At 41.4% G+C, this 14,104-nt stretch overlaps 2 protein-coding genes and 1 non-coding gene across 9 annotated transcripts in view; 1 reads left to right on the forward strand and 2 right to left on the reverse strand.

Annotated features, from left to right (window-relative positions):
- srpk2 (SRSF protein kinase 2) overlaps positions 1–495 on the reverse strand; it is a 74,742-nt gene extending 74,247 nt beyond the window's left edge. For 2 of the 6 annotated variants that reach the window (XM_071493502.1, XM_071493494.1), the window contains exons 1-2: positions 408–495; positions 94–160 (exon numbers count right to left, since the gene is read on the reverse strand). In XM_071493502.1, the coding sequence (XP_071349603.1) occupies positions 94–160; positions 408–423 (83 nt within the window). In that variant the 5' untranslated portion in view covers positions 424–495. Of the gene's footprint in view, positions 1–93; positions 366–407 lie in introns of those variants that run through there. The other 4 variants (XM_071493517.1, XM_071493475.1, XM_071493485.1 and 1 more) reach the window with 4 other exon arrangements.
- A 2,899-nt stretch (positions 496–3,394) lies between these two features.
- trnat-agu (transfer RNA threonine (anticodon AGU)) lies at positions 3,395–3,468 on the reverse strand. Its single transcript has one exon. It is a non-coding gene; the product is annotated as a tRNA-Thr (tRNA).
- A 1,153-nt stretch (positions 3,469–4,621) lies between these two features.
- Positions 4,622–13,170, forward strand: pus7 (pseudouridine synthase 7). Of its 2 annotated transcripts, XM_071493580.1 has the most exons (17): positions 4,622–4,737; positions 4,936–5,049; positions 6,211–6,507; positions 6,606–6,690; positions 7,015–7,131; positions 7,228–7,372; positions 8,215–8,326; positions 8,457–8,534; positions 8,681–8,809; positions 9,225–9,350; positions 9,444–9,505; positions 9,596–9,756; positions 9,939–10,065; positions 10,594–10,695; positions 10,905–11,034; positions 11,207–11,298; positions 12,609–13,170. In XM_071493580.1, the coding sequence occupies exons 1-17, from the start codon at positions 4,700–4,702 to the stop codon at positions 12,743–12,745; spliced, it is 2,052 nt and encodes a 683-aa protein (XP_071349681.1). In that variant the 5' UTR covers positions 4,622–4,699; the 3' UTR covers positions 12,746–13,170. The 2 variants fall into 2 exon arrangements, with proteins under 2 accessions (XP_071349681.1, XP_071349691.1); XM_071493590.1 differs by lacking the exons at positions 4,622–4,737; positions 4,936–5,049 and adding an exon at positions 5,203–5,337.
- The last annotated feature ends 934 nt before the right edge of the window (positions 13,171–14,104 follow it).

A 14,104-nucleotide genomic window follows, 5' to 3' on the forward strand; every position in this document is an offset into this window, starting at 1 on the left:
GTGACCCGCTGTCAACAAACCAAACCCCGGCAAACAAACACTTCACTCTCACTACGTCGTGCAATCCCCCGCCGCCGCCGCCGCCCCGCTTACCTCCGATGATGACCCGTTTTGTCTTTCTTCCCCTTCGGCCTCCTCTTTCTGGCCTGGATGGCCATCACTGCCGGGGTGAGGGTGCGTTTATCCACGGGCATGACCGACGTCCGAGTCCGGGGAAGGGTGTAGGAGGGACGGGGAGAGAGAACAAACACACATCATCAGGCTCTGAATCTGGCTGGCACGGGTCATTTCGCGTCGTTTAGCATGCCCTGACAGCCTCTCTACTCCGTAACTTCCGCCACCTTTTCATACTGAAAACAACCAGAAGTGTGGCAGCAAAGCCGAGTTCAGGGCTGAGGGATACGCACCTTTCCTGGAGCTCATGTTTCCTCCTCTTCCCCTCAGCAGGAGCAGGCAGCGCGGCGGCAGCAGTCGGAATCTCTCTCTCTCTCTCTCTCTCTCTCTCTCTCTCTCTCTCTCTCTCACACACACACACACAAACACACACCTCTCTACCTTTGGATGACACGGGCTCCCTCTGTCGTTTGAGGCGTGCAGTCCTGCGTGGACTTGCGCCACATGAACAGAATATATTTGATAGTTTACTCTCTTTCTCAGTCAAACGGTGTCTAGTGAAAAGGTAGACAATACAAAAACTCTAACAAAAATAAAATAAAGGAAAAAAATCCAAAAACCTGAGAGTAAAACTATTCCAGTGAACAGCTATCAAGCAGGTATGAAATGTAATGCATTGACACAGATTGAACTATCCTAATTGGTTATAAAACACTCTGCACTCTCAGCCTTGCACATTGGTCCATATATATATACTCATTTATTTATATCTGTCTATCTCTCATTTCTGTTTATACTTCTTTCATTGTATCTGTATTTTACTGTATTTCAGTGTACTTTTATTCAGCTATGACATTTTAATGTCCCTCTGAAGATAAATAAAGTAATCTATCTATCTATCTATCTGATATTATAATAATCAAATCATGAAATGTAACATTCTGACTTTCACCACGTTAAATATATTTTGCAAAAACGTCTGATATTGAACTCTTTTTTTCTCCATTAAACAGTATTTCTTTACACAGACAACATTTGGGTGCTCTGGTGGCCTGAGCATGCTGATCATGAACTGTAACCTTGCTGTTTTTTTGTTGCATGTTTGTTTCCTGCTGACTTTCTTATAAAGCATCAAACGCCCCCCAAAAAAATCTTAAAAATGATAAACTAAGATCTCACTATAAACATTTTGTCTCAAAGGAAAACAACCTACTGTATAGTGCATTTAGTTTAAAGCAACACATTGAAGGTAGCCAAAAAGAAATAAAACTGATGTGCAGTAGTTCAGCAGTGAACCTATAATCTTGTTCTCCTCAGCTATGTTACACTCTTACAAGGCATCTATAAACTGTATCAGTACAAAAGCTTGGTAGCAAGCCCGGGGTGCTGCTTCTATATTATTTATAGTGTTGGTTGTGTGTTTTTTATACTGCTGTTTACAGCCCACTCTCTACTTTGTGCTATTTCAACAAGATTTGTTGGACATTTGAATTAGATTTTGATGTTTTACCTGGTCTCATCTTCAATCTTTCATGATGCTCAAAAGCTCTGTTACCCTTGGTTACTAAGAGAAACAGCAGGGTCATAAATAATGTGAAATTTTTAGTTCCCCTACAGACAAGTGAGAATTGGACTTGTGTTTATGGATAACAATATCTGTTCAGACCACATCGCTCCCTTGCTAAGTCTGAGATCACAAAAGATTTCATTTCCACAGTGCACAGTGCCAGCCCCATATGTGTTTATAAAAGAGGTCAGAGGTCAAGTAAAAGACAGTGTAGGCAATAACAAGGCTTTGTCCCCTCTAACTGTTTTATTTCTGTATTTGCAAAATCCACATCACCATCACCAGAAAATATAATCTGACCCCCTGTAACTCCATCCTGGATTCTGTCATTGAAAACCACCTATTTCACTCTCAGTGTATTCACTTAGCAGCAAAAGGTTTTAAATGGCTTTAGGAAATAAGTAGCAAAATATTTGAACTTTTGCATATTCCCCAGAAGAATTGGTAACAAGGGACAAGTGGTGGTCTCGCCATTTAATCACTGGAGCTCACCAGTCAGGTAAATTATACTTTCACTAACATGTAAAATGTGATTTGCACTGCTCATGATGGTAGGATGGGATATCAGCAAAATGGTAGATTATCAGTCACTATATATCAGGGAAAAATGTTTTTGTTATGGACATTAACCCTCATAATTAGACTAATTAGTAGTATTTGTCAGCTACAAAAGTGTACCCACGATTGCAGCACTTAGATATGACTATTTTGAAAGCAACAGTCTGTACAGAGACCAAATCAGCTGTGCTCAAAAAGAAAAAACAGAATATTTCAGGGGAAGAGTAATTCACCATACCAAACAGACAAACTGACAAGGACCACAGAAATAAATCCTGTCTTAATATATAACAAGTGTTTTAGAGAGGCGCTGATTCTGCTTATTGTCATTTTGGAGCCAATGCATCATCTGCCCTCACTGATATGGATGGTCAGAAATATCAACGCCTCTCAGCATCACATAATACATTTCATCAGCACTAAAAACCACAGCCTACTAATAAAGTTCATTATTGAGGAGTACAGGTTTAACTGACAGCTTTAAGAGCCACTCACATTACCCTGTTCCTTGACACATCACTGTAACTGACTAACCCTAATCCTTACAGTTTCAAATATTGCATAGTAAAAGTATAATCATATTTCCAGTACTCCCCCTTCTTTATTTATCTTTGTACCCCTTACACAGCATTAATCTCTCCCTGTCAGTGGGATGATGATTAAACAAGAAAACTAAGTGAATGAATAGACCTTGAAAGAAAATTACAAATGTTTGACATCTCTCAAAGAATTTTTTAGAGCTGCCTATCATGCCACACGTGACCTTGTCCAGTCTCAGGAAGAAAAAGACATAACATCCTTAAGCCACTGAGAGGTGGTCCAGGGCACAGGTGGATTTCTATTGAAGTCTCATAACATTACAAGACAGCGGCAGTTCCTAATTTTAGTCTTAAATATTAAGGGTATGATATCAAAATAGTCCGGCCACATCATCAGGTTTAGCTAGTTGTACCCAATAACTCAGTGTATCAACACACACAAGGACGATGTGAGGGTCTGGCTCAATTTGCACAGTTCCTATAATCGCCATGCATGCTCTTTTATTGTTAATTTAACCACCACAGATTACGTTATGTTCCCTTGGCCTGCACACCAGAGCATCAGTGGGTAATCCGTGTGGTTAAATTCACAGTATCCAACGCCTCCAGGGTTAAAAGGCACCGCTGGGATTCGAACCCAGGATCTCCTGTTTACTAGACAGGCGCTTTAACCAACTAAGCCACGGCGCCGGTGTACGGGGCTCTTCATATTAATATTCACGACCGACACCTAATTTGAGATCTAGCTGACTGGAGTGAACAAAATGCGCCACAACTATGTTAACACAGCGCTTCACAAAATACAATTGAGAAAAAAGTCAACACTTTTTCAAAAATGAAGGTGGAATTGTTAAAAATGTTTTCAGGACAGCAGTCCTATCATAGAAAACTAGGAAACTAGTAAATATTCACATTTGAGGCACAGGTACCAGAGAAATTTTGGCATTTATGCTTAAAAAATTACTACTATCGTAGAAAAAAAATCAACTAATCAACTAGTCATCTAATCAATTATTCAACTCACTATTTCATCTTTGGAGCGCTGGTTGGTTTCAGGGTGCCTGAGGAAATAATGAAACCCTGTGCAATCTCTCATTTAGCATGTCTTTCATCAGTCAGGAACGAAGTGTGTTGTTGTTGTGGATGACTTACCATATTCTGAGACATATTCTACTACAACAGTCGCTAATTGAACATTTGTTACAAACAAAGTTGAATAAAGTTTATTTTGTGACCACAGACAGAAAAACAAACAAACAAACAAAACAAAAAACAAAAAAACACTGACGTCCTTCCATCACTCTAACTTGGTTTCATCCACATGCCTTCCTTATCTAGGCATTTGAAGCCAGCCACAGGACACAGGACAAGTGTTGAGAAAGGCTCTGTCCTAAGCTTGTATTTTTAGTTAGTCCTGAGGTTATGAAAGTCAGTGGGATTTTGAATGATGTTTGCTTGGTTCTGAAGTCCAGAAGTTGCTGTTTCACCTTGGCTCTCTAAAGGGGCCCAACAACAACTTTTTGCCTCAGGCACCCCTCAGGATGTGAATCTGGTCTTGACTGCCACAACAAATATAAAACAAACCCTTTAATTGCCGAAGAAGAGCACATGCATATAGACTAACGCCAACTTTTTGTTCTAATTACGTTTATTTATGTAACACTTCATGTAAAATCAGCAATTACAAAGCAATTACAAGGCATTCATAAAAGAAATAAAGAAAGTAAAAGTCGGATGACAGTTTTTGCTTTTGAGTTGTTCATCTTTTCCAAAATAGACAATCTTTGAGTAAAGCTAACTCGATGATTGACGGGTCTTTAACCAAACACATGCAGTGGGCGGGCTTTAGGGTAGGATCTGTTTCCGGTACACACACACACACACACACACACACACACGTGTGGGGAAGAGCTGTGGTTGAATGCTGCTCCGGACTCTCCTGAACCTCACCAGACACAGGTTCGTCTACTCCGCCTGTTCAACAGAGACAGCAACGCGGTTCATGTCGTGCACACCGTGGTTTCAGCTTAGCTTTGCTGCTAGCGACCTTAACCTCAGCCAAGTGTAACCCCAGCCAGCTAATTGACGGCCATGCCCGTGCGCTAGCGGCTCTGCTAACTTTTCAGTGCTCAGCAGTATCCTCATCTTGTCCCCTAGTGCCTGCGCCGAGCTCGGGTCCCTGAGGAAGTCTCTGCAGGTGTTCAGCAGCGGGGAGACGAGGCGTGTTTCCCGGAGCCACGATCGTCTGCTGCTGCCTCACCCCCACAAACAGTAAGCCTGTGGCGGCGTTGTTCAGGCCATTAATGCCTGTGTTGTTTTCTTCACTCTGCAAGCACTGCGGTGCAATACTAACAGCTGTGTTTTGAACTGACTTCAGTGCAGCATTTTTAACTTACTGTGTGTATATGTTCAAAAACAGCAGTGGTAATGTGATACCATGATGGTGTATAAAGCCAGATTTAAATGTTGCTGCTGCTGCTGCATCTCAGCAAGATGACCCACACCTCCACAACGCTTACACACACATCAGTGGTCAGAGTCGATGTAGCAAAGGCCAAGGTATCCAAGTGTTGTGAGAAAGACGACTTTAAATTACACACAACTACAAACACGTCAAGTGCGACACAGCAGTGTCCACACCCAAATATTGTGATGCAGTGTAAAGCAGGATGCAAGAGTCCTGCTGACCAGGCAGCATCATGCTACCAACAAGCCAACATAATAAATATGTGTAGATAATACCCCATGATTCAGTCAGGAGAAGCCCTCTCTGTCTTACATATTTAACATATTTAAGGACATTTTCCATACTTCCTAATCTGCCCTTTCTCTCAGTCTCTTGATCCTTGTCTAGCTCAATAATGTAATTTGTTAGGTACCCATATATTACATGTGGCCCCTGTGTCAGTTGTGAGTGACCGTCGAGGCACTTTTTCCCCCTTCTTGATCTAATGTGGCTTTGATTTGCCACTTTGGTCAAAAGAAGCTGCCAAATGAATAAAGGCTATCATTTTTTCCATTGACATGCTTGGTTCCTGGTGTTGGTGTTAACATGTATTTGTCTATTCACAATGAGCTGTTTTTTTTTTTTTTTTTTTTTTGTAGTTTTTTTTTAAAGATGAATAAAATGAAATAAGCACTTCTTGTGAAAAAAAACTCAGATCCACTCTAAAGTACAAAGAAGTTGCTCTGGACATGATTTAAATTACAGAAGGGCCAGCGATGTCAGAAAAACAGTAGGTTGTTCAGCTGTAATTGTTAACGATTAAAGTAATTATTAATGATTAAAGATGACGTACAGCTGTTTTCCTAAAAGATCCCCATGATAAGTAAATCTAAATTGAAAATGAAAAATTGGGGGAGTATCCCTTTAACTGTACTGTTTGTATATTTGTATTGAAATATGCTTTTTGTGTCCTCTCCTTGTCCCAGTTTGGCTCTGATGGCTGAATCAGAGCCTGTGGCCGTCCAGGTTGGAGAGAAGAGAGGCTGTCCAGAGAATGAAAAAGAAGACACGCCATCAAAGAAACCCAGAGTAGAGAGCGATCACGAAAATGGGGGCCCTCCCCGCCGAGACGAGGAAGAGGAGCTCGAGGGGGAAGCGAGCGACGGAGAGGAGGACGGCGAGACCTTTGCTAATATGATGAAGCATGGTCTCACTGAGTTGGATGTGGGCATCCTGAAGTACGTCAGTGACCACGAGGGCTTCTCAGGGATCCTGAAGGAAAGGTTTGTCCTCGAGAGTCAATAAATATTTTGCATAATTTTCCTCGAAAATGATTCAGTTTGGTTTGTGTAACAGATGATTTCTTGTTGTTTATTCTCAGATATTCGGATTTCGTGGTGCATGAAATCAACAAACAGGGAAAGACAGTGCATTTAGATGACCTCTCCATCCCTGCAGGGCCTGAGGTAAGATACTGGATTAAATTTCCATCACAAGTGTCACTTCTCTTTATTATTAAACTTTTACTAACATGGGCAGTTAGGAAGGTAATACCAGCGAGCCTTTCACATGTGGTATTATTTCTTTTTTTGAACCTAGTCAGAGATTAAACTTGTTTTAAACTTGTTAGCAAGTCTTAAATTCATCACACATGTACACTTGATGAATTGGTGATTAAAAATGGTTGTAAATGTGATATTAATACTGTATTAAAGGAAACTGTTACCCTGTCTTCTCCAGCCCTGGATCAGGTCAGATAATGCTTTTTGTGTCGTTTTTTTGTGCGTCAGGAAGTCCCAGAAGCTGAAGAGCAGCCAAAGGAGACTGATGTGCTGACTGAAGAACAGAAGAAGCAGCTCGGGGAGCTGCAGCTCTTTAAGAATAAAGAGGGAAATGTCTCCATTGAGGTGAGATTACACTTACTGGATCCCTTTATGACATCAGTCACAAACTCATAGAGAGTTTTATGTACTGTCCTGACCCTGTTTCCTTAATATTTGTAGGTGATGGATGACACAAAAGAGAAGAGGACACTGGTCCACAAAGCCATCAAGACCCAGTTTCCTGGTTTGGAGACAAAGACAGAAGAAAAGGAAGGGCGCAAGTTCATAGTGGCATATCATGCTGCTGGGAAGAAGGCTCTAGCAGGTATGTAGAGAGGAAGCAGAACCAGGTGCTGGTTTTAGACTGTCTGTAACCAGGAAATGAATTTAATGACCAGACAGAGGATTTATTGCATGTCCTTTTTATGTCTGCTGCAATGCATGTGGCCACAGCTGAACTCCAGAGCAGTGACGTGTAACGCATGATCTTGTGCATGAGCATGATCGACACACCTGCATGACTCTGCCCCGATCTTTACTCACAGCAGCAGAGCCTTTGTTTTTCAGTGGAATGCTTTGATTGAGATGATGACTTGGTTTGGTCAAACCAAACGCTTGACACGACAATAAGGAAAGCAGAGACAGAATATTATGGTGCCTAGAGGAAAAAAGAAAAACTGCTCCCTTGTTGCATAAACCATTTAAGCTCCACTCTCAGGCCCATGCATGAGACCTCACCTCCGACAACTCGCCCCACAGACCATAAGAATCTCTTCTTAGTAACATTATTCTATCCTCCTTTTGCTCTTCTCTGGTGGATAGAGGTCAAAACAACTGCAGGTAAGAACCTATTCTCCACACAGCACAGAGGAAGTGGTTAAAACCCACACTGAGTTGGGTGTTGGTAACTAGTTGTGATTAAGATACTCTTTGAATCTATTTCCATCTTGTCCTACAATGTAGTGATTGAACATGAGAGTGAAATGAAATCTTGATTAAAAGCTGAGGTTTTTGGCCCAAAGTTGGTTTTCATTAAGGTAACCATGCTCAGAAATGTATGGAAGTATAAAATCTGTAAGAGTATAGCTGGGATTTTGTGTTTTTTCTTTTCTTTTTGTATTCTTACTCTGTATTTCAGTACAACTTTTTTTTCTGTGTCCATAAAAGCTCCAAGGAAACACTTCTGGCCCAAAAACCGTGGCAGCTACTGCCACTTTGTTCTGTACAAAGAGAATAAAGACACCATGGACGCCATCAATGTGCTTTCAAAGTTCCTCAGGTCTGATTGCACTACTTCTCATTTGCTTTGTACAGAAGTTTAGCAATGAGAGAGAGAGAGAGACAGATTAACAATCTGTTTGCCCAATGAAATGCAGTAACCATGTGTATAATGATGCGTGTCTTTCTAGGCTGAGACCCAACATGTTTTCCTACATGGGAACCAAGGACAAGAGAGCCATCACTGTGCAGGAGATTGCTGTGCTCAAGTGAGTGTGTGTGCTGACGTGGGAAAATCGCTACATTAATTAGTGCCTGGTACTGGAGGTATCTCTGCTGTTATTAGGCAGATAATCTGTGGATGAACATGTTGCTCAGGAGCGGTTAATAACCCCCCCCTCCCGTGTCCCCGCAGGATCACAGCGGAGAGGTTGGCTCACCTCAACAAGTGCCTCATGAACCTCAAGCTGGGAAACTTCAGCTACAAAAACCATCCTCTGAAGCTGGGGGAGCTGCAGGGAAACCATTTCACTGTGGTCATCAGGTCAGACAGGACTTTATACCTCACTCCTGTGATTTGTTGTGGATGCTGGTTAGCTGTAAACTGGAGGAGGTATCCAGACAGCTGAGATCTCAGAATTTATGAAAAGTCATGTCTCAAATTTTTCATGATGGTCATGTTCACACTGCTAAAAGAATGTGGCCGCATGTGGCCCAGACCACCTCTGAATATGGTCTGAGTGATCGGATCTGAAATACATCCTGAATGCTATACTCTCAGGTCTGGCGCTGTGGTCCAAAGGACTTTAATTAAATCCCTTTTATGTCTTCTTCCTTTTATTTTGCTTCTTGCCTCCATTTTGTTAAAAAACAAAAAAATCCAGTATCTCCTCTCATCATAGCGTGTCTGCTCGTGTCATCACTGTTAAGTGAAAGTTGCTGATGTCTTTGTGTATCAGGAACATCTCAGGAACAGATGAGCAGGTCAATCAGGCCATGACTTCCATCAAGCAGACAGGTTTCATCAACTATTACGGCATGCAGCGCTTCGGCACCACGGGTGTGCCGACGCAGCACGTGGGCAGGTGAGGTCGTGACGTAGAGATACTATCATGAATTATGACAGGGTTAAGTATGTTGGTATACTCAGGTGCTGTTTTTCCTTTTGTTTGGGACAGAGCCATCTTGAGAAATGACTGGAATGAGGTGATGGATTTGATCTTGAAGCCTCGTCCTGGAGGTAAAAAACTTAACAACTCTCTTAAAAACTCTCTTTTCTTCCATCTGTAAAGTATTAAAAAATTTCCCCCATTTTTATTGCTCTTTTCAGCAGAGAAAGAGTTCCTGGTCCGCTGCCGGGAGGAGTGGGAGAAGACTCAGGACCCGGAGGCGGCTCTGAAAAAGCTTCCCAACAAACGCTGCGTGGAGGGGCAGCTGCTGCGAGGCCTGGCTATGTACGGCAAGAAGAACATCGTCACTGCCTTCGGACTGGTTGGTTTTCTTTTGACTGCACTGGGCAGATGCCTCGTATAACTGGATGAATGAGATAAAGCAGGGTGCTACATGGAAAAGAGCTGTCAATTTAGTCAACACATTTATTGACAATTACTTCGCATCCAGGAGGACAAGTTTCTGCTCTCTCTGATGACTGCTGTTTTCTTTTCTCCCCCCAGATCCCCCGTAACAACCGTCTGATGTACATCCACAGCTACCAGAGCGTGGTGTGGAACACGATGGTGAGCCGCAGAATTGAAGCCTTCGGCCTGAAGCCTGTGGAGGGCGACCTGGTGCTCAGAGGAAGTAAGCGGTTCATCTTTTCTTTCTTTTTTTATGACTTTTTAGTTCTTGATTAGATTAAACAACAGGTGTGGTAGGTAGGAGGATAGGAGGCCATGTCCACCTGTTTTCAGTCTCAATGCGGCGCTAAGCTGACCGTCATGTTTTACGCACAGTCCCGAGCATGGTATTGATCCTCTCATTTAACTCTAAATGTCGATGCTTTAACTGTGGTTTCTTGAAGAAGGAGAAAGTGATTGAGGGAACAGTTTTCTAAAAAATCTCAAATACATTCAAATACAAATTAAAATATGAAACTGTCATTGTTTTCCAAAACCGTGCAGGTTATTTTGCAGTTCCTCTAAGAGCAAATAAACAAAGCATCCAAATTAGGTTTATAGGTGAATATTGCAGCTTTTCAACTACTAATCTGCGTCATTTTACAAAGAAGAATATAAAATTGCACTTCACAATCATGGGATTTTAGTGTGAGAGGTGTCCGTGTAACAGCGCTTTCAGCCTCCTCATGTTGTCTCTAATCTGTTCGTGAAGCCACAGCACACGTGCTGTGTGCAGAGGAGGCCGAGAGTCACAGCATCCACGACATTGTGATGCCGCTCCCTGGGTTTGACGTCATCTACCCCACTCACCATGGTAAGAAGTCTCACCTCTGTGAGATTTTTGAAAGGTGCAAAAATAACATTGTGTGGTTTTAACACTAATAATGTAAATAAAAATGGTCCCACCTCTTCTTTGAAAGAAATGAAGTGAACCTACAACAGAAAAATGAATGAAAGATGATAATATGAAATATTTGAATTAGCTGTGTTGTATTATGAGTAATTGTTGTGTGTTTCTGTCAGTGGGTAAAGGTTACGGAGAACTGCTCTCTGCAGACGGGCTGGACATCAACAACATGAGACACAAAGTGAAGGACTACTCTCTGGCTGGAGCTTACAGACGCATCATCATCAGACCCAGTGATGTCAGCTGGTCAGTGGACCTCACAGTGCATGAAATACTAGTGTCTTATCTTTTTTAATGTGCACCAACACCGTTGAAACAATGAGGCTGTTCATTGTGTACTGTGGTTATTTCAGTGCTGTAGCTCTGCATTGTGGTCTATAACCTGGTGTGTTGTGGTGCCTCTGTCTGTCGCATGCAGGGAGGTGATTCAGTATGATGACCCCCGGATCTCCCTGGTGCACAACGACTTTGAGAAACTGGAGAACAAACCTGCTCCTGTCTTCAACAAAGGTAATTTCTTTTTCTTTTTTTTTTTTCTTAGCTATAAACTTTCACAGATATAGAGGAAATGAGGGACAGGGAGAGTCAACAAAGGTTCCCAGGCCAGACTCAGATGTTGAATGAGATGTTCATTGTTGGTGTATCAGCTAAAGTTTAAGTTAGAGACTGATGCCCTGGACTATTTTGCACCTGCAGCGATACTGTATTTGAACGTAAATGCACTCAACTCTATAAGGACTCAGCTGAGTTGTATTACTGCCACATTTATAAATTCATATTATTACATAATGTGTAAAACTGTAGGAGATCAGTTTAAACAGATTTTTATCCAGATTTTGTTTCTTGTTCCAAAAAAAAACAGTTTTCTTGTAACAGCAGGTCACAGTAAATGAGGTCCTCTTAAGGGCAGCTCAAAATATGCTTCCACTTCACAGTGGGGGGAAATGGTGACACAGTGCCAGTAAGTCGCTGAATCACCAGAGGTCTTCAAAGTTATTGAAAAATAAAACAATAATTGGTCGAACTAGACCTGCTGATGTTGTTTTCACCCGCAAAAAGTCCCTATTTTCTGTTTTCTGATTTTTCTGTTATGTAAAAATCCAATGTATTAAGCCGAGGACACGCAGTGGCTGTGCTGTACCACATCTGTCAGTTTTCTAGAGCAAAAATGATTAGTAGATTAATTGATTAGGCTATCAGCAGAATATTAATTATTCACGATAATATAATCATTTATTAATCCTGTAAATCATTTTTTTGAGCAAAAATGCCAAACGTGATGTTCCAGCCTCTTAAATATGATAATTAGCTGCTTGTTCTTGTTTCACATCATGGTAAACTGAATATCTTTGGATTGTGTTGTTGGTCGGACTAAAATCAACATTTCAGGCTCTAATAAATTCTAATTGGCATTTTTTTACCATTTTCTGACATTTAATTTGTTTGAGAACACATTTGTTGAGAAGATATTTGGCAGATTAATCCATAATGGAAATAATTGTCGGTTGCATCCATGTGATTTTATTTTTTTCTTCCAATTTTAATGATCGTGGCAAATATGAAGTATGAGAGGACAAGGTTGTTTGTTGGGCAACACCTAACAATATCGTTTGATCTTAATTTGTCGATTAATGTCAGAGGATTGAAAAATGTCTTTTCCAGTTTCTCATAGTCCAGTGTGATGTCTTCAGATGTCTTGTTTTGTCCTATAAACAGTCCAAAACCCAGAGATAATAATTTACTAATGAAAAAGATTTTAAAAAAAGATGATTAAAATAGTTACTAATACTAATACTGTGTTTGTTTCTGTTACCCAACAGAGGGGAAGTATCGGGCTCTGCGGATGGAGTTCTCTCTGCCTCCCTCAACCTATGCTACCATGGCGATCCGAGAGCTCCTCAAGTTGGACACCAGCATCAAAAAACAGACGCAGCTCAACACCACCTGGTTCAACTGAGACAAAAACCAGACCGCTGCTGCTGCAGGCTGCAAGGCACCCGTCTACTGTGGTTACCAACTGTTTTAAGTATAGTGTGTGTGTGTGCGTGCGTGTGTGAGAGAGAGCGAGAGAGCAGAATTGATTGGGTTTTATAAGAACCCAAATGTTATTTCTTTGAAGTACAAAGAGCAACCAAAACCATTATTCAACAGTTTTTTTAAAAATGTTTTTACTTGCTCTAAAATGTTTCTGTGCTGCAGTGATTCAGCATCTTTGGACAGTGATTTAAGAAAACCTTGTGGTTTCAGGCTGCTCTCACATACAGCGGTCCCTGCTGCACAGGGTGATCAGCACGCCTTGTTTGTACAGAAATATGAGTTTTTGCTTTTTTTTAATTTCAAACTGAATGAAAAGACAAATTAAAAAAAGTATTTAAAGGTTGAGTTTACTGTGTGCAGTCTGTCTTTGTTATTGTTAATGTGGAGCTTTGTTTTAATCTGGTTTCTTTCCACCATGAGGGATTTTAAAAATTGTTTTATGTCGTGATAAATCCAGTCTGTCATTTTATACATGAAGGACATGGGTGTGTCTCCCCCACAGAAAGGCCTTTGACCACTAATGTGACTGACACTGTCTCCCTCTGCTGGCTGTCAGAGCTAAGTGTCTTTCCAGGCGAGGACCTGAAATGTATTTTAGGCTCTGTCAGTCTGCTGCTGGTCAAAACAGGCACCATGGAGCTGACCATCTGGCACTGTGGCATATGCCAGCTGGCAGGATCCTGCTGCCTCCTCAAACTAAATGCGATTACTAATCATATCAGTCACCCCGAGGCCATGTCTGCCCTCCTGCTCTTGGATCGTTTCTTTATTTTTATGTTTCAGTGGTAATGTTCGCAGCATCTATGACCTGGTGTACCAAAGCACAGCCAAAGGTCTGAATGAACGGAGTCGCCAAAAGAGGTCCTGGGAAAAAGATTATCATTTTTATTTTTACATCTCACTTTATTTAAACACTTTTTTAGATCGCATTTCATGGTGTTGTTTGCAACCCAAATGTAAACGAAAGGGTTTCCCCACCTCAAACCCTGAACCCATGTTATTACTGTTTTTTATTCTGATCAATCAGGAAACACATTATTATTCACCCCCAAGTAAAATACATGATATACGTTTTACATTTTCATGTACCTGTAATTTACATTGGCCCAGTTTTCCTGGATTTGTTTGTTCTTCTCTTTGCACTGAGAGAAGAGCAGAGCAGGGCTGCAGCTAAGAGGCTGTATGTGAAAATGTAAAACTGTTGGTCTAATCTGTCTCTGCTGAACAAAAGCTCTTCACAGGCTGATGTGGTTCCCAGTCATTAGGCGGATAAATTAGC

The sequence above is a fragment of the Trachinotus anak genome, unplaced genomic scaffold (assembly GCF_046630095.1).
Source record: "Trachinotus anak isolate AG129_WGS33_773 ecotype Australia unplaced genomic scaffold, CSIRO_AGI_Tana_v1 ptg000002l, whole genome shotgun sequence".
In the NCBI taxonomy this organism is placed as follows: Eukaryota; Metazoa; Chordata; class Actinopteri; order Carangiformes; family Carangidae; genus Trachinotus; species Trachinotus anak.